This window comes from Vipera berus, assembly GCF_964194415.1.
Source record: "Vipera berus genome assembly, chromosome: 2".
Taxonomy (NCBI): Eukaryota; Metazoa; Chordata; class Lepidosauria; order Squamata; family Viperidae; genus Vipera; species Vipera berus.
Window position 1 is genome coordinate 21,334,276 of NC_138203.1, and position 21,192 is coordinate 21,355,467.

General features: G+C 39.4%; 1 protein-coding gene across 1 annotated transcript in view; it reads right to left on the minus strand.

The window, feature by feature from the left end:
• LOC308663957 (complement component C6-like) overlaps nt 1-21,192 on the minus strand; it is a gene marked incomplete at both ends in the record, with an annotated part of 36,326 nt that overhangs the window by 6,853 nt on the left and 8,281 nt on the right. The window contains 8 exons of the mRNA XM_081320809.1: nt 705-896; nt 2,135-2,267; nt 5,788-5,899; nt 7,349-7,520; nt 11,805-12,030; nt 15,782-15,948; nt 17,932-18,054; nt 19,948-20,188. Coding sequence (XP_081176935.1) covers nt 705-896; nt 2,135-2,267; nt 5,788-5,899; nt 7,349-7,520; nt 11,805-12,030; nt 15,782-15,948; nt 17,932-18,054; nt 19,948-20,188 — 1,366 coding nt within the window. The remainder of the gene's footprint in view (nt 1-704; nt 897-2,134; nt 2,268-5,787; nt 5,900-7,348; nt 7,521-11,804; nt 12,031-15,781; nt 15,949-17,931; nt 18,055-19,947; nt 20,189-21,192) is intronic.

Below are 21,192 nucleotides of genomic sequence, written 5' to 3' on the forward strand. Positions count from 1 at the left end.
ATAGTTCCTGTAAATCTAGTAATTTTCTCCTCTTGTCAAGCAAAATATTACATAGAGTCAGCAATTGGGAGAGAAGTTCTGAGGGACACAGCTATCATTTCTTTTGGAGAGAATGGATTCTACACACAATTTTGAGAGTTCAGATTTGTTGCTTTCCTGACCGTGTATGAATCTAACAGTAAAAATAAATCATAACAGGTGGTACCACTGAAGTGATTTTGGTTATCTTGAAAATCAAGTAAGATTGGAGCTGATTCAGATTTTTGTGGTAAATTACCCAGACATGCCAGGGATAAAGGCTAGATTTGGGGGGGGGATTTAAAAGCCTGGAATAAGACAATGTTTTGTACTGTTGACAAGAAAACACCTTGGCTGTATCTCCATGATGGATGTGGAGCATCTTTACTTTTTATAATATAACTATTAATAGTAAAGCCCTCCTAGACTTTGGCGCTTCTTCATTTTGTTTTATTTGAGAGCACCCATCATTTCATCATTTTACTTCTCTTATTGTATTTTAATCCCATTTTTCCTTCAAGGCATTCATATGTAACATCAGCACCACCCCCTTCATGATATGCTCTTTCAACAGTCCTGAAAGGAAGATCAGACTGAGTGGCATGCCTGAGTGAAGATTTGAACCCATTGCTCCAAACCCCTCATTGAGCAGGTGAATCTCCATGCCACATGAACTATTCACTTACCTTTCTCACAGGTAAGCAGTCTCACTACAGCAGGACGCCAAGACGGGCCACTTACACAAGTGTATTCTGATTGGCCAGTTAACCTAAAGGTTGGTGCACAACTTAGGCGGATTGTTTCCCCAATGTTATATTCACTTTTAAAGGGTAAAATGGAGACAACATCTGAGGCTGCTGGTCTGCGACATGCAGATACTGAGGAAAGAAGGAATGGAGGGAGGTACTGTAAATGAGATTAACATGTTATGAGAGAAGAGCTGCAAATTAACTACAAAATTCAAATATTTTGTAAAGGCTTTATATCAAAAAATGTAAACAATTAACAATTTAAGAATCCAGTTTGAAAACTGAAACAATAATTCGCTGGTTATATTCACATAGTACATTTACTTATTGTTAGTTTAATTGAGATTATCCAGTTAAACTAGTTTTCTGAGTTTGAATTGAAGCCTTAACTAATCACAAGGCCTGGATTATGAACTGGATGGCTAGCTTTGGATTAAGTTAGTTTTTTTCAACCTTAGGAACTCGAAGATCTGTGGACTTCACCTCCCAGAATTCCTCAGCTAGCTGGAAAGTTCTGGAAGTTGAAGTCCACATATCTTAAAATTGCCAAGGTTGAGAAACACTGGATTGAGCTATTGAAAAAGTATACCCCTGCCTTCCCTATCAGGAATTCAGGTAATGCAAGAAGGCAATCAGGCCTTTCCTTAAAGCAGAAATATGGAGGCAACCATGTTCTCTCATTGCAGCTCTCAGTTAATCATCATATCCATGTGCCTACAGAGATAACATTTCTGTTAGGATTTCCAAGGGAAACAAAGTGACCTGCTTGCTTATATGCAGAAATGACCAAGGAAAGCCACTGAAGCAGATGTAACAAGCCTTGAATATCTCAAGGAGGGATGTACTGTTTGCAACATCTCATTTAACATAACATCCTTTGAATACTTGGCTCTCTTAGGAATAGAAGTTCTGTTCATAAAATTAAGGAACATAAGACGCTGTGTACCAAAGTCAATATGTTAGTCCGCTTATCCTTAATTATTGACAATGACTGATGACAACTCTCATGGAATAAAACTATAGTCATTCTGGAGATGCCAGGACTAAACTTGGGACTTCCTGCATTCAAAGCAGATCTTTGAATTATAGCCCCTTCCAATGGACATACTAAGTCAAACACTGATCTATCTATGACAATACTGTTGAAAATTAATACCAACGATGTGCCAAGATTTCAAGACAAGTTTTCCCCTCCCTTTCCACATTTCTACTTCAAGAGTAGCCACATTCTCCAAAATCTGGACTTCCTGTACTCAGCTGAGCTTCAGCATTTTGCATGTGATTATGGGGCTGACATACTGTATCCTCTTCTTATTTAATTTTCTCAGATTAGTAGTTTAAGTCTCAAGTCTCTTAATGGTTCTTACATTGGCATTCGACAGAACGTTGCAACCAAGTTTGATCTGGCTGGCAGCTAAAGAATGGATATCCAGTAAGAGTGTATCCATTGAAGCACACAACTTCAGCATTTTCCCCAACATTATAATGGTTCTTCTCATTCTGAAATTAACCAGAAAAAACTCTTCATATACTTGTTATGGAATAAAAACAGCACCTTATTATCATTCAAATCCAAGTTTTTCATGCAACTTTGTTTGAGGAGTTCATCCATTCAAAATTATTTAGGCAAACTTTATTGTACCCATTAGCAGAAGTCCTCTCAGAATTATAAAAATCCATAGATTTTGTTTTCATTGTTTTATCTCCACAATAACTCTCAAATTTAGTAAGGCTGCATGAATGAATAGATGGACTAAGGCTAGCCCAATGAGTTTCGTGACTGAATTTGAATTTGAAATAGGGTCTCCCTGACCTTAGTTTTTTAATAAATTATTACTTAAGTCACAATGAATCTTAATATTATCTTGTACTTTTTTAAAAAACAGCACAAATGGCTGTGAATTATAGTGTTTTTTTTATTAAAAAGTTTAAGAATACATTTTATCTTTAACAAACAACAAAAAAAAGAAAAAGAAACCCCCCCAGCCCCCTTCCCTCCCACCCTCCCCAACCCTCCCCAACCCCACCCTCCCTTTCCCCTCCCCCCCCACTTCCCAGAGCAGAATACAGGGTATAAAAATACAAACAATCATAATCTAGCTTACGCAAACAATCCTGAACTATATAGACTATCGAACTTTAACTCATATAGATAAACTCCAAACATATATATATATACATCATATCAATAATTATTCAAAAACAAGATAATACTTTTCAATCTACCCAATAAAAACAATCACAAATAAAATAATTTATATCAATTGTCTAAAGCTGTTCTTCTTCCCAACTAAGCTTTAGATTCATATTATCCTGATATATTATACAAATTAAAATACCATAGATTACTTCCAAACTTAAAAATTTTTTATATAATCACATCATTCTTATATTCTTATATTCTATTACCTACTCCAATATTGCCCATAAAAGTATTACAAATTAATTTCAATCACACATAAAACAATTTATATCAGTTTTATAAAACTATTCTTCTATCCAACTAAACTTTAACATACTAAAACCAAGTTTATACAACCTTTCCTTCTCCTAATGTATTATACTACTTAAAATACCATACATTACCTTCCAGGCTTAAAACTTTCCATCCAAATAACAAAGCATAACCTACAGAATATCAATAAACACTGCTACAAATCTTCCCAATTAAATTTTCATAATCATCTTAAAACTAAAGCAACACAAAATATTATATAATTATTTTATAAGGGTGAAAAATGAATCCCCAAATACTTAATCCTTCTAGCATCCTTATTACATTATTATCGCTTGCAATTATGCAACTAAATCCTCAGGTTTTTCTTCCAGAAGCAGCACACCTCTTCCAATTTCTGGCCTTCTCCCGTGGTGATGAAATTTGACCCACTCCTGTAGCTTTCACATCTGTCTGCATTAACCCTTCAACATCTTGTGGATTCTCTCTGGAACGTTGAGGCTCTCTGTCACCTTTTTTCTTTGTAGACTCCAAAGACGGTATGGGGACTGCTTTTAAAACATTACTGTAAAAGTCACGTGCCTGAATCACCGTGGTTAAACAATGCCTCGTACCTTCATAAGTCACCACCATACCCTCTGGTATTTGCCATCTAAACTTAATATCACGTCATCTCAATTCTTGTGTCAAAAAAGCAAATTCCTTCCTTTTTCTTAAAATTCTTGCAGGAATCTCTTTTAAAATCAAAACTTTTTGCTCATCCATTACAAAATCAATATTATAGGAGGCCTGGATAACTGCATTTCTAATCTTTCTCTTTGTAAAATAAACCACCACATCTTTGTCTTGCAATCCACGAATTAACACGGAAGATTTTATCTATATCTTCCATTATTTCATCTGCTGGTCGCTCCAACACCCCTTCCAAAACCTCAGAAACCATTTTCGTCAAATTTTCCTTAGGATTTTCTTTTAGGCCTCTGATTCTCAAAGCAAACTCCATCTGAGAATACTGTGTTGAAATCAAATCATAATCCATTTTCTCTATCACATTCTCAGTTTCTGTCATTTTGGCTTCCATTCTAATATCATTTTGAACAAGATCTTCCACTCTTTCATCCAATATCTCAATGCTTTTAGCCATGCTTAACATTGCAGATGTGATGTCTGCTCTCATTTCTGCTAATTTCTCTGTAAACTTCTCCTCCAACTTTTTCTCCATTATCTCAACAAATTGTTGCATTTGCTTTTCCATAGTCTCTAGCAGCAAACTCTGCAAATCTTTTACTGTAAAAGCTGCTACAGATTCAGATGCAGAGGACAATGAAGTTTTCACCGAAGACTGCTGCCTCAGGGCAGGAACTTTAGAAGATATAGCCACCATTTTCACCCTCTATTGTTAACTACACGCTTTCACATGCAGATTCAGCAAAGTCCATTGAGTTAAAGATCAAAACATCATCTTCACCAAAATCTCCTGCATCGCTCTGCCTGCGTCCTCGTTCTCAAAAGCTCTTCCTTGCTAGCAGGGATGGTTGCGAACGCCCTGTTCTGCTCCAAAAAACCCGGAGCAGAGACGCCTCGCAGTCCGGAGCATGCCCAGGCTTCGGGGGGGCTCAATCCTTCCGCCACCAAAACTCTAAGTTCTGGCGGCCCCGGAGAGCTCTACCCCTACCTGGACGCTCACCCCCTCCTCTTCTCCTGAGGTGGGGGCTTCCGAGCCGCCAAACAGCTGATCGATGCTGTTTTCGGCGGCTCTACGGAGCCGCGAGGCTGACAGCCAAGAAATGGCTGCCTCCGGCGTCGCCTTGCCATCCGGAAGCCCGCTGTGAATTATAGTGTTGTAGCTGTCAAACACTCCAGCAAGGCCATTTTATATCAAATGCCTGGCTGTGAAAGATATACCAGATTAAACAGGATAGTTCTATTTAGGAATTCATTTCATTCATTTAACAAATTTATATGAACTCCTATCTAGCCAGTGGAACTTTGGGTGGTAAACATAAAATCAAATGTTTTTCACAGGCAGCCCATATATAAAGTATTGCAATAGTTCTATTGGGAAATTATTAATGCATATATGACAATGAACAGTTCTTCCTGATCTAGGAATAGTGTAGGATGTATTTGTGGAAAGGTACTCCTCAATATCGCACTATTTTGTGATGACCTTGACACAATTTTTTTCATGAGTCCAGGAAGACCCCCAGATTGCATACCAGTTCTTCCAGGGGATGCGTTTAAGACTTAATCCCTTGCTAGCACATTTGCTTAATCCTTTGCTTTTTTAAAATAAGTATCTGTATCCAAGAAGGATAAGAAGAAAAAAAAACCTGAGAACACGGATGTTCACAAGGGGGGGGGGAAGAGTCAAAATCAGCAAGATGGTGGATGGAGGTTCATGTTGCATAACCTGCCCTTTCTGCTTTTCTGTAGGTGTATTGACATTGCATGCATGTTCAAAAGGGATGAATTTGCATCACAATGCTCCATCTGCCATCTTGCTGATTTTAACACATTCACCTATCACAGATGTTGCTGGCTGAGAAGTTCTAAAACACCTACCCTGATAAATCCATGCTCTGGTGGATCTGGTTTGAGGCATCCTGATTCAGGCCTCTCAACTGCAATGTCCCCCTCCCTTGTTGCTTCGTCATCATTTACGCATACAGCTTCTCTAAAAGAAAAAAACCATGGAATGGGAAATCACTAGACAGCCATCTTTTCAGATTCTGGAGGAGAGGGGAAAATCATAGTTTATGCTAGAAACATGTGAAGAACCATGTTTAGTTATAGGATTTCTGGTTAAAGAGACTGGGTAACTGGTGATATGAAAATTCTTGAGACCAGTACCATAGGTAATCATACCAGGCTTTGCCTGAAGCCAAAGACAGGGTGGCCTCTATTCTACACCAGTTTAACTTCAGCACTGCCAATTGGACACAGTATTGCATTGCATTTTAAGGCGGTGGGATGGTTTAGGGAGCACTGGGTTGTCTGTATGGCATGCATAGCTGGGTCTCCAATATAGGAAGAACCCCCTGATTCTGCCTGGAATGTTATAGCTGAGTATTTCTATGGCAATTAAACTCAAAGGTATAACTTATCTTGGTGTTGTGGGAAGTGGAATTAAAGGCCAACCTAAAACAGAGGGTGAAGGAAATACTCGGACCCACTGTGCCAGCATCACTTCACCATTAACTGCTGATTTGGTGCAAATTATAGTGCTATGACAATGAGAAATGAGTGGAGAAATTAGAGAAAGGCATGGACAAAAGGCTGAGAAAGCTACCCACTGAGCCTTTTATGCTTCTACAATATAGCCCCCACATACTTGTCCCAGAACTCCTAACCAGAAAAAAAGGCAACCATTGTAGACTCCTTTGAATCATTGCTCTTAAATTAGCACTCTGTGTACTTATATGGGGTTTTTCAAAATCAGCCACAGGATCTCTTGAACAATTTAACTTTATTTTGAACTGCATGACAGTGAATTCTGCTGGGAGACATGGTGCTAATCCCATTTTGGGATCTAAATGGCTATCAAGAAATTCTGCATATCACAGGATCCTTGCAGTAAACAGAGAGTAGTCTTTTACATAATTACCCTGGCTGTTCTGTCTCAGAAGACAGAGAAGAAAAGAACAAATGAATCAATAAAAGGAACAGAGTGGTCAAAACTCTCAATCCGCCCTACAATTTATACCTGCCAAGAGATTTTGGTATCTTTTTCAAAAGGGCTCGAAGTAGGAGGAAGCAACATGTACTTTCCACATGAACTGCACTTCCGTAAGTGCTAATCAGCATGGCTATAATGAAAAATGCTGGGTTCCTGTGATCAATGGAGGGTAACAGGTTGACTATTCTGGCTTGGAAGCTCATCAAGGATTTCTGGAATTCCTACAAGGTTTTTTGCTTTGAGCTTGTAATGAGAATGGGAACTGAGTTCATAGATAGTTTTTGATGGCTTTTCTTTTTATCTTCCTTTAATTGTCACCAGTGAAGCAAATGAACCGATTGGCAGTGATTAAATACAAGTCTTTTCTCAGATTACAACGGATTGAATCCAAGATGTTGCATATGCAAAGAAAGAGCTACGGCTTTTTAAAAAAACTCTGTGACTTACCTGTCAACAAATATGGAAAAATAGCATGCTTCCTCTTTCTCTTGTTCACCTTCACATGGCTTCCCTCCATTTTGAGGGGACGGGTTGTTACAGCTCCGGCTCCTCCGCCTTTTATGGGAAGCATCACAGGGACTCCATGAACTCCAGCAATTCCAATTACCATCTACTGCAACTGGAATACATGGAAAGGTTTCACAAAACATCTGGATTAAGAGTCTTCTCACAATACCTAGGAATTGGCGGTCCCGAAACAAGATTAGGTTTGGAAATCTTCCATTAGACATAGATAACAGTGCAGATGTTTTCTGAAAAATGAGGTAGAGAAATAGAGGAAGGGACAATGTGCTTTAGGTGAAGTAGTCCATTAACCTGACAAAATGATCTGGGAACAGCCCCATTCATACCGTAGTTAATTCTGACTTTCAGTGGTGTAGCTTTAAAGTCAAAGGTTAAAGTATAATTGTGCTTTTAACTGCTGTGAAAAATATCCAAAAACCCTGCTTTGTATTTATTTTCTTCTTGTTGTATTTTTCTTCAGTGTTTTTTCTTTCTTGCACTTTTTGGTTCCCTCTTTGCTTTCTTTTTCTCTTCTTCACTTTGTAATACAAAAAATAATTTGTATTATTTTGTATTAGTTTTTATCTTTTTAAAAGTTTAAATAAAATTTCATTATTAAAAATATGGCTTTAGAAAATGACTCGTCAGACCGATGTATTTGCTAACTAACATGGAATTGTATCTCAGATTGGCCTGGCCCTCTGAAAATCCTCTCGGCCCTATCTAGCTATTGGTTAACATGGATTAGCCAGGGGGCAGACCAGCCCCTTTGAGAACTCCATAGGTACAATCAACCCCTTGGGTACAAAGAAGTTTCTTAGACCATAGGTAGGTGTGCCAATCTGAAAACTCTGTTGGTCCAAGGCAGACATGTCAAACACAAGGCCTGGGGGCCGGATCCGGCCCACGAAGTGGTTTCATGCGGCCCGCGAAGCCATCCTGGAAACAGTGAGGGAATGGCTCTCACTGCCTTGGCCCTGGCCCAGAGACCCTCCTTCTGCCAGAGACCCTCAGTTCTGTCCCACTCCTGCCCAGGCCCCCATAGGCCCCCTTGATGCGAATGATGTAGAGCTGGCCACGCCCACCCAGTAGGCCATATGCACTCTAGTCACGCCCACCCAGTAGGCCACGCCCACCTAGGCCATACCCACCCGGCCCCTTGAGGGCAACCGCAATGCTGATGCGGCCCTCAATGAAATTGAGTTTGACACCCCTGGTCCAAGGCAAACACAAATCTCTTCATGCGTACAGACTGATGGAAACAGATAGTCACAAATCTTCATTTCTAAATCATTCACCCATCACCACTTCTACCTGCTGGTTTGTTCAGAGTTACATTGGTTTAACTTCTTTTGCATTTCCCAGCATGTTGAATGTCTTTTTATTTGCGCTCTGTTACATTCCAATATTCTCGCTTGTCTCAATGTTAGCCACAGCCCTTGTCTTGCATTTGCCCAGGGGCTAAAATGAGCAAAGTTGTGATGTTTCAAGCAAAGCATTTTGAAGGGGCTTCAAGAGCAATGTTGCTCCCAGCTTCTAAGAAACAAAGTAAAGCATCTCCCCTACATGGAGCAGAAGACACCACTGAGGGAGAGAGAGAGACGCCAGGCACTTTGATAAAGTGGATCATATCATCACTGCACTGCAGATAGCCACCAACTGGGCTATCTCAGCCAAGGGCAAAATATAAATATGATGCTAAAACCTGCTCTCTGGATTCCTGAAAGCTTTCTTCCCCCCAAAAGAGGTTTCTTTTTTTTTCAATCTCCTTTTTACACAGTCTTAGAATTCTTCTCTGTAATGTATTGGCCATTTTTCTGTGTATAATCACTTGCTTAATGTCTGATCACTTGTTTAATGGCTGACCTACTTTTGTCTGTGTTATGTAACGGTTGCTGTACTGAGCCAGACTTGCTTTTCTCCAGGCTGATAATGAGGTTTGGGGTGGGAAAATGCTACTTTAAACCTATTGGTCGCTGCCTAGAGGCCAACCATATAAATAGCTGCACAGCAGCTATTAGCTTGCTTCTGTTCTGAGTTAAATAAACTTGTTTGCTGTTTCAACACCTTGTCTCGCTTAATGCCTAAAGAACTGAAGATCTAACATTCTTTGTGTCCTGTTCTTGGTGCTCTTTTTTGAGAGGTAAAGGAAGATGCCCTCTTTCCTATTAATATTTCTCTGTGTGTCTGGAGCAGGAGTTGCATTCTCTGAAAAGGTTAAAAAAATCAAGATGGCAGTTGTAACCATGAGATCAAAGCCTAAGCCACCATCTTGATTCTTTTGGCAATGTTCTTACTACATTTCCCCCCATACTTCCTGATCTGGAAAACAAAACCCATTATTTAAGAGGTTTTCTCATGAGACCTTTTTTTTTTTTTGAGCTTTAGTTAATGTAGGGAACCAGAGAAGTAGCAGACAATGAAGGGAAGATTATATAGTGAAAATAAAGCATCTGTACATTAACCCATCCCAAGCCACTTTGTTAATTAAGATAGGAATAAACATCCTGCCCCAGTCATGAACATTTTATCAACATCTCTTTTTCTGGAGGTCACAGACATGATTGGACTGTATTTTTTTTTTAAAAAAATGAATATATAAAGAATTGTTTCTCTTTTATTTGGGGAGTAGGGGATGACACGCCAACCGAGTCAAGTCAAATATTTTCTGACTTTTTGACATACCAGGCCCAAAACATTCGCCATCAAAAGCTTAAGATCACAATTCTAATAACTGGGAAGTAGCAAGAAGACACCTACTGTACCTATAGTTGGTACTAACATGATTTCCAAATTAAATAAAATTATTTTTCTTAAGAAACCTAAATTCTTCTGAGTTCACACAAACTTACAAGATTTTCAGTGGTAAAGCCAAAATAATACAAATATGTTTATCTCCTGAGGATTGGGCCATTTTAAAAAAAAACCTTATTTAACATTATTAATTTAATCTTTACCTTTATTTTCATTTTGATACCCACAAAATGTGTATGGAGCACCAGTCAACCCTGGATACTGGTTGGGAACCCTCCTTCCAGGTTTTTCTAACTGCTTTTCATGATACACAGCTGATACACATGTGCCCACATCCAGGGGGAGGGAATCACAAAAAGGCTAGATGGTGTTCACAGTCACACCATTGAAATCTTGACCTTTTTCTAAATTGTTGACATTGTACATGTACCTTGTACAGTGGGGTAAGGCTTCAGGGGCACTGCTTGAACCACCAACTTTCCTTTTAAAACTTTCCCTGAAGATATTGGTACACTGGTGAGGAGAGTCAGATGGACTCTGCCCCCAAAGTTGTTCTTTTGACTCAGGAATTTGTATAATTTTTCTTTGATACTTTTTTAGAATTTTGATGGTCAAAATGGAGAAGTAGAGGAAAGGTTGCTATTCCATCCTCAAATCAAGAGGAAATCTGTGGTACTTGTTCATTCCTTCCTTCCTTCCTTCCCATTACGAACTATTCCTCTTTTCATCTTTAGCTCCTTTCTTATAAATCATAGTTTCTCTCAAGCTGCATTTACCCATTGATCCTGGTTTTTCCTGGCCTGTTTATTTCCACCCAGAAATAGCCAAATATTTCAGAGGCATAAGCAACCTCTCCAGATGCTGTAGGCTACAAGTTCTGTCAGTTTCAGCCTATATGTCCAATAGTATTGCCAGCCCATGGAGTAAGAAACCTCCATATGGCATCATCCAACTTAGTGCCACAATTTTATATTGCTCAGTAATATGCTTTCTATTCCATTTAAGGTACAGTTCTGGTTTTGATGTGAGATAATAAACCTTTCTCAGTCAAATGAAATTATGGTCAAAGGATCGTATTTACCCATCTTGATATATTGCTATTACTATAGTTCTGTGGATGAGGAGATTCCATTTTAGGGCAATTCTTCTCACCCACATTTAAAAGAGGGAGGGAGGGAGAGAGGGAGGGAGGGAGGGAGGGAGGAAGGAAGGAAGGAAGGAAGGAAGGAAGGAAGGAAGGAAGGAAGGAAGGAAGGAAAGAAATATGATAAATAGTTGAAGAAAGGGGGATTTAACTACCTAATGCAAGGGGTGGAAACGCACACACTGAAGCAGTTTAATGCTTTGCCAAACTGTTCATTCCCTGTTGAAGAAAAGGAGGGCTTGTTCTCTTTAGCTCACTTGAAAGAAAATAGTTCCAGCCTATTTATTCCTAATTATCTCCACTCAGTTTTATCCTTGCTAACTTTTACCTGGGGCTAATATATGAGCAGGAAGAATTCTAAGGAAAGGGAGAGGGGGAACAGATTTGCCAAAAGTTGAAACTGCCTGGATTAACCTAAAACACATTTTTATATCAACATCTAGAAGATTAGGAAAGCTCTATGTAATGAAATACTTGCATTCTTACTCTAAACTCACATACCTGAATGGTAATCTGGTGCCCGTATTTCACAGTTATCGCCATAGGTCCCAGCCCGGCACACACATAAGCACTCTGTTCCAGACAGCACTGCCTTGCCATTGTTGGGGCATGGAGCACACTGGCATGGGTCAAATTGTGCTGCATACTCAGCAAGAGCTCTTCTGAGATTGCTACGCTTAGTTGCTGCACAGGGGATGTTCTTCACCAGCTCCAGAATGGAAGTCAGCTAATAAACAGAAGAGGTGGACACCAACAGAGCTATGAACACTCCACTCTACCACAATTTTACTCTGAAAGCATCTGATAACAGGCAAAATCTGAACAATTCGGGGTGGGGGGGAGGAAAGGAAGGGACTCTTGCATGGTGACATCATACTCCAATTCTATGACATATACTTGGGTTGGACCTCATCATGTAAATATCTAAATGAGGTATTTGTGCAATGACATCATTGCACAGGAGTCATTTTGTCATCATTGCCATTTGCTGCAGAAATCACTCTGGTTCCTCCTTATTTTTACAAGAACTTAGTTCTAATGATTGTGAAAAGTCAATATGGTTGCATTCCCTTGTTAGAACATTGTTTTTTCTCACCAACAATTTTTGAAGTGGGTGCCCTTCAGATAGTTTAGAGATTGCTTAGCAATCATTCAAAGTTGCAACAGACTCCTCAAAAGGGACTTACAATCTGATTTTGAAGTTCCATTTATTAGATATTCAAATGTTTAAAAATGACAGAAATAACTTCTTGGTTCAATATCTAATGCTAACATTTCCTACCTATATATTGGAATGTCCAGTTTCTGTTTCATTTATATCATATCACAGAAGTTAACAAGATTTTTAAGTTCTGGGCATTCTTCACCTTGGAATCATCTGACTATAACAGTCTCCTCAAAACTGACTTACGACCTGGTTTTGATGTTCCAATATTACTCGCAGTTGTGTGACTGCATTTTGGGTCCTTGGCAATCAGCCTGCATTTACAGTCATTTGCAGTGCCCTGTGTCATATGATTACAATTTACAGTGGTTTTGTCAAAAACCAGTATTTACTCTGGATTTCCTGCAAAAAAAGCCCATAGCAAACAATGGCTTTGCTTAACAACTGCAGCATTCACTTAATGACCATGATGTTTGCTTAATACCACAATACGCAGCTAATAACTACCCACAAAGATGGTCATAAAATCAGGATGATCACATGGTTATCAACTTTTCAACATCACACCTTACAATTTACAATGTCAAGCTCAGTTATAGATGTAACTCGAGGACTATCTATAGAACTGTACCTGGATAGCAGGCCAGACAATTATTGATAATAGAAACTATGTTCCAAAACTTTTGGAAAGCATTAGGTTGAAGAAGAGTCCCCTATGGCCTTAACTGCTTGAATGTTTCATTCATCCCGCCAGTGAATATTGCTTGTGGTATTGATCAGAGAGTCATAACAAAACAAAACTGTATTTTCTGTGTGTTTTACATAGAACATTGAAGAAAGGCTGATGTTAGCAAACCTCAGAGGTTCTTTAATCTTGTTTCTGCATTTCTTCCCTTTCACTTTAATCAATCCTATGTAGTTGATGCCCTTTCCTTATTCTGGATTCCAGCCATAAGTGATTGTTTTACTTCTGTTATGCTTAATATCAAAGTAAGTCTCAGAATCCGATGCTCTTTAGACCAGTGTTTCTCAACCTTGGCAACTTGAAGATGTGTGGACTTCAACTCTTAGAATTGCCCAATCAAACAATAAAGCTTCTTCTAACCTGGACCTTGGAACATAATCCAGTTCACGTGAAGACAGATAACTGGCATTCCTCTTGCCAAGGTCAAAGATTTTGTTGACCATTTGGTAAAAGGAAGCAACCATATTTGACTATATTTCACACATGACATAGTTGACTATGCTGGGTGGACATTCTGGGAGTTTTAGTCCAACACATCTGTAAGAGGTGTCAGATTGGTGCCAGCTGGGATAAGCCACAAATCAGCTTTGCACCATCGGCCTTTGTGCAGGAAATAGGAGTGGTAGTGTCTAAAAATAATCCTGCTACTACTTGAAATGAAAGAAAAATTAGAGTTGAATGATTTGTTTCAGCCACAAATTCCATTTTTTTTAAAAAAAAAAACCTACCTTCCTACAGGTAATCAGAAATGCATAAGATGTATTATTTGGCATAACCTCCAACAGTATTATATCCAGCAGGCACATAGATTACAAGATAGATTACTTCCAAACATATTGTGGCTCTATTAGATTTTCAAATTAAAAGATTTGTCAGAAATAACTTCCTGGTTCAATGTCTAATGCTAACATTTCCTTTCAATATATTTGCATGTCCAGCTTTCTATTTCACTGAGACTATATCATAATACAGAAGTTGGCAAGCTTTTTAAGTTCTGGGCATTCCCCACCTTGCAATCACCTGTAATGTAATTATTTAACCTCATGAAATCAGGGTTGACTTGATTTCTAAAGTATGGTATTTGTGTCTTTGTTTAAATGAGGAATGAACTTGATGGGGAGAAGAACAATAAATCCCTTGGCTGTTGATCCATGTCATAGCAGAAAAACACATAGCAACCAAAAGTTGTAATGCAATGAATCTATTTATGTTTTTTTCCCGTGTATTTCTTTGTTTCCCCAATAGCAGTTGGAAAGGAAATTTAATTTTATATATACTGACAGTGGGGAAGGCTGCCCAGAAGTGTTAAATGTCTCAATATTTTGGTATTGTAACACTTTATGGAACATTATGCTTGAAATTCCTTGTTCTCCTATTTCCTTTCCATCCATTCCCTCTTTTCTATTATGTCTATTAAACAGCAGGCCTGTGAGCAGGGAACTGCATTTTGTCCAAAGCTTTTTAAAGTTACTTGAAATTTGTAGTCATTTCCCTGCACTTTTTATCTTCAGAGGTAGGAACCAACCACTATCAGCTATGATCTCAGACAGAAGTCAAGGAATGGGGGGGAAACCACAGCTGCTGGAAATGCAAAAATATGTAGGAGAAAAAACTGTGAGGTCTCCATTAATGCTGAGCAAGTTCAGTTAATGTTCCTTGGCTGTTCTGGTAGGGGGGAAAAGGCTGGATGGGGAAATACAATGGGAGATCTCGAATAGCAAAACTCTACCAGGCTATTTATTACAGGTAGTCCTCGAGTTATGACCAGTTGCGTAGCACCCATTTGAAATTACCACCAACCCCCAAAAGGGGACTTATGAAGCAGTTCTGGGGCTCCAACATTGGGCCCTTCCGCAATCCTATGACTGATCTTTGGGCATTCAGCAGCACTGCAGCCTTTATGGCCATTTGTCCCAGAGTCACGTAACTGTGTTTTATAACAATTTTGCCAAAATTGTTTGGTTTTCGGCAAAACCGTGCCTATTGCGAATCATTGATTAGTTTAATGGCAGTGGAGTTCACTTAACAACTGTTGCAAAAAAGCAGATTTTTTTTCCAGACACCGGCAATCCTATTTCCTGCACAAAGGCCAATGGTACAAAGCTCATTTGTGGCTAAGCCAGTGGTGAGATTCAGCTGGTTCGCACCACTTTGGCAGAACCGGTAGCTAATTTTTTGTTGCCCAGGCCCAGAATGGACTTCCAGAAGTGGCATCCACACAGAGAACCGGTTGTTCGCATATCTGAATCCCACCACTGGACTAAGCCTTTTATCACCATCAAGATATATGGTCATAATGGGCAGGCTCCATTCCGTTCTTATGTCAAGGACTACCTACACTGTTATTGCAATCTGATTAGTAATATCTCGTTTTGTATTCGTGATATTCACAGGTGGCCGACAAATGCTTTTCCTGTTGCCATTTTTCTTAGAAGATTCAAGGTTTCTGCTTTCCTACCTCAAAGAATGATGTTACCCAGTTTGGGTAATGAAATGTCTGCAAGAAAAGAGACCAGCAAGGGCCCCGCGTTTCAACCCTGAGCTACAAATATTCTCCTTTATCTTTACCTCAAAGTCAATCACAGCTGGATTGTCCTTCATTGATTCCAGCCAATTGGTAAAGATGGTGTGCTCAGGAAAAGCTCCCTTTCTTTCCCAGGCAAGAGCTGCAGCAAATTGGGATCTTCCACCTCTGATGAAGGATATGGACTTCTCTGAGGATTGCAGAAATGAACCTGGGAGACAGATTTAAGGCCTGTGATTGGCGCAACAACATAAGCAAGTAGGTTCATAGCAACCATCAGAAGTCAAAAGAGAAAATATTTTGTCAAAGACACTCTTGGAAACCAGAAAGACATAAAGTAAACCATCTTCACCTAACCATGCCCTTTGCTACATTTTTTGAGTGGATTTATCCATTGTGCACCAAAAAAAAGTCAGGATTTATTATGCTATCAAGCTTCTTCAACAACCATATAAATGCTATAAAACAAGAGCTTTAGCTGCACTAAGGGCTATTAATAAAGCTGTATGTATTCAACATCCTTCTTTGCAGAATTTAACAGATGGACCCCAAATAAACATCTTTCCCTCCATTTTCATAACACGTTTCTAGCCCTCAAGCATTTTGAAAGAATCTTATTTATTAATTTATTTTATTTATTAAATTTTTATACCGCCCTTCTCCCGAAGGACTCAGGGCGGTGTACAGGGCAATAAATATAAAAACGAAATACAAAAGTTAAAAACAATTAAATATTATGCCCGAATATAAAACAGTAATTAAAAGACATATTAAAACCCCAACCCTAACCCATCAAACCAGGTCAGATTGCTCAAATAAATAAGTTTTTAGATCGTGCCGGAAGGAGTGAAGGTCGGGGGCCATCCGGAGCTCAACCGGCAAGCGGTTCCACAGGTCTGGCCCGCCCACAGAGAACGCCCTCCCCCTGGGGGCCACCAATCGACATTCTTGTAGAATTTCTGAAAACTGAAGCAGAGTATGGGTACTAGAAGCTGGGGAACCAGTTTCTATCTTTAGGAAATCAAATGTTTTGGACTCCCGTAGGAATTCACTGAAATTTACATAATGTTTGCATATCATGGAATAGAACCTTTTCATTTTACATTATTTACATTTTGCTTCTGAACTTCCTTCGTTTGATATCTCAGAAACAAACATAGATCAAAAAGGTCAAGATGTACAATGCACATATAAAACAGGCAGATCCTTGAATACACCACTGTGGCCATTATTAACTTTCTTTTTAACTCTAACTTTTGGACATCCCTTCCAGCTATTTGCCCTTTTTGAAATTATTCTCTTTATTACATACAAAAGATGCATCTTTCTTTTGACTATCTATAGATTTGATGGGCTTGTAGCAAGCAACATTTGAGCTGGTCTCTTTTAATTCTCAAAACAGAAAAAGTCCTAGTCCTCTGTGCTCTGCAAGTAGTCCTTGACTTTCATCCATTAGTTTACTGGTTCAAAGTTATACCTGCACTGGTAAATTGTGAGTGGTCCTCTCACACATATGACTTTTGCAGCATCCCCATGGTCATTTGATCATAATTCAGGTGCTTGGCAACTGGCATATATGTATAATGGTTGCAGCATCCCAAGATCATGTGATTGTCATTTGTGACCTTCCCAGTTGACTTCCAACAAGCAAAGTTAATGGCGGGGGAAGCTGGATTTACCTAATGACCATGAGATTCACTTAACAACTGCAGTGATTCACTTAATCATGGCAAAAAGGGAGTAAAATTGGATACGGCTCATTTAAAAGCCACCTAGCTTAGCAATGGAAATTCTGGTCTCAGCTGAGATTGTAAGTCAAGGACTACTTATATTTAGGAGCCGTGCTGGCGCAGTGGTTAGAATGCAGTATTACAGGCTGACTCTGCCTACTGCCTGGAGTTCGATCCTCACCAGCTCAGCCTTCCATTTAGGACTCAAATTGTTGGGGGCCATATGCTGACTCTGTAAACTGCTTATAGAGTGCTGCAAAGCACTGTGAAGCGGTATATAAATGCTATTGCTATTGCTATTTTTAGATCTCTCCTCCTGAAAGATAGCAAAAAATTAATGGAGACACACGAGTGTTTGAGTAAATCCTAACAGTATTAACATTCTTATAATTTGTCATTGGAAGCTCTTGGAGTGACATTGTAACACTATGTTCCCAAAGGGTCATGTTTCCCTCAATAATCACCTTCATGACGGGCAACCATTCTGTTGCTTGTACAGCTTGTTCTCACTTTCCTCCTTTTAAAACCAAAGATACGCCTGGTTGTTTCTGTCCGGATGCATTCTTGTGATTCTGCCTGTGTTAAACCTTAAGAAATGAAAATTATTTCTAAAACATTTTTTGGCATTTGCAAAATAAGTATTCACACTTGTTTCCTTCTTCTCCCCCTCTGAAACCACAGCTTCATCTAAATTATATGCATTTGAAATATAAGGAAGCGAGACTGAAAAATTAATATTATTACAGTAGGAAGACCCAAAGGACATATTCTTCTTAATTATATCTGTACATGCAGCTTTTTCTTAATTTGAGGCTCCTTTACTTTTTTTTGGTTTAGTTGGATATTATTGTTCCAATTTCCCATTTCTTATATAAGTTTTCTAAAAGGTAAAGGTAAAGGTTCCCCCGCACATGCGTGCTAGTCGTTTCCGACTCTAGGGGCCGGTGCTTATCTCCGTTTCAAAGCCGAAGAGCCAGCGCTTGTCCGAGGACGTCTCCGTGGTCATGTGGCCGGCATGACTAGACACCAAAGGCGCACGGAATGCTGTTACCTTCCCACCGGAGCGGTCCCTATTTTTCTACTTGCATTTTTACGTGCTTTCGAACTGCTAGGTTGGCAGAAGCTGGGACGAGTAACAGGCGCTCACTCTGTTACGCGGCACTCGGGATTCGACCCGCCAAACTGCCGACCTTCTGATCGACAAGCTCAGCGTCCTAACCCACTGAGCCACCGCGTCCCTTGAATAAGTTTTCTAAGCAACTTTTAATAGATTTGTTATTTTGGGTTTAATTAGTTGTTTGTAAATTGCTGCAAATGGTGCGTACTCGTTTTAATGAATTTTACTCTTACACTGGGTATATTTTTAATGATGAAAAAGCAGGATGCATTTTATTCTTAGCAGTACATTAATAAGAAGCTTCTTGTGCCCTTTGCTGCTCATCTGGATGCAGTGATTATTTTAATATAGTAAAGGACAATAAAATAACCAAGAAATGGAAACATTTATTTCTGTTTATTTCCGCTCATCAATTGGGTTTAAGTTGCTCTCTACAACTGGAGTATTTCTCTACCACAGTAGGATCACTCTGTGAAGCAGTCATGTAAATCTGCCTTTTTAAATGCTCTTTCTCACAGAGGAAGCTTCCAGCAACACAGATGTTATCAATAATAAAAAGAGCCTTGGTGGAGCAGTGAGCTAATGCCTCCTTAAGTAACACCAGCTGCCTGCAATTAGTGCAGGTTCGCATCCCACCAGGCTCAAGGTTGACTCAGCCTTCCATCCTTCCGAGGTAGGTAAAATGAGGACCCAGATTGTTGGGGGCAATAAGCTGACTTTGTAATAATGCCGCTCGGGGGGGGGGGTGAAAGCCCTAATAAGCAAACATATACATAGAATGAAGGCTATTGCTAAGCACATTGATTTGTGCTTCTTAGATTGTAAGTCTTCAGAGAAGCGCGGGATATACGGTAAATGGGATTTAAAAAAATAATAATAATAACATAGCTCAGGGTTGAATGATTGGTCCTTCGTGCTCTCTGAACTTGGTTGTTTTCTTGCAGACATTTTATTGCCCAGCTAGGTAACATCACCACTGATGATATTACTTAGTGTGGGTAATGAAATGTCTGCAAGAACACAAGCGAACTCAGAGACCACCAAGGACCCCTCACAGATATTATCATTTTATATGCCTTCCATTTTTCTAAGTATTCCCTTCTCCCAAACTGTGCTTTTCAGACTTTGGTAGAAATGTATCTTTGGTTCCCTTCTCTTTTAATCATCTGAGAATAACAGAGTTGGAAGGTACCTTAGAGGTCTTCTAGTCCAACCCCCTGCTCCCTAAAAACAAAAAACCCATGGGGGAAAAAAAGGATGAATTACAGTGCTGCACAGTGAAATGGTAAGGCAACTTGTCCTTTCCCAATATAGTTACTGGCCCAGTAATGGGCTCCATCTTCTTTTGCTAAGGACCATATACCTGAATTTCTCAGCTCTTCAGCGCTGTACTGATAAAGAAGGTCGTATCTGCCTCCCAGTGATCCAGAGGCATAGTAATGGGTCCCAAAATCGTCAAATATCCTGCTGTAAAGGGGATAGTTGTACTCCAGGGGCAAGCCGTTTAGCGCCTCTAAGAACACCTTAGACAGCTGCAAGTCTGATTCCTTCATTGTGAAGTTGGATACCGCTATGACTTTATGGATCCTAATAAAGTTGGACTCCTAAAAATGAAGATGAGAAAATGTGGATGTGACTCCAGTTGATAATTAAAATGCCTTTTCCCTAGACCCATGATATGCAATGATGAGTAATGATTATGGTTCTGTTGAACCAAAATCGGAATCTGTCAGTCATCTTTTAAAGCCAACAAAATACATAGCCAGGGCCACATTTTTTTAAAAAAAATAAGTTTTTTTAATGAGAAACTTTAAGTCAGCAATTTGTACTTTTCCGATACTCCCACGTAACACCTCTGCTCCGCAAGCTGCATTGGCTTCCGGTTGCCCTCCGGGTGAGATTCAAGGTGCTGGTGATGACCTATAAAGCCCTAAATGGCTTGGGTCTGGGATATCTGAGGGAGCACCTGCTGCCGGCATCAAGTTCCCTTTGTCCTGTGCACTCCCACAGGGAGGGTCTTCTCAGGGTACCGCCGGTAAAAGATTGCCGGAAGACAATACCCAGGGGGAGGGCCTTCTCTGTGGGTGCGCCTGCCCTTTGGAACCAGCTGCCTGTAGAGCTCAGGACAGCCCCTGACCTTCGCTCATTCCGCCGGGACCTGAAGACCTGGCTCTTTGAGCTTTCTGGCCTGGACTAAGAATATTAATTGGGGTTTTAATTGGATTCTAATTGGGATTTTTATTTATTCAAGGTTAATGTAATCATTTTAATTGTTTTTAATTTTTGTAATTGTATTGGTTTTTTTTTTAAAAAAACCTTGTGAACCGCCCTGAGTCCTATGGGAGAAGGGCAGTATATAAGTTTAATAAATAAATAAATAAATAAATAAATAAATAAATAAATAAATAAATAAATAAATAAATAAATAAATAAATAAATAATACTTAAGTAGCACATAGTCCTGGATCCATTTCTGTGGCTCCTGAATCCATGCACACATGGACATGTGCACCCAAATACCCAAACACATGCACACACTATGTCTGGAGAAATACAATATATGTCTTTTATTTGATCAATTAAGTTCTAAAACAGATACATCGGGATG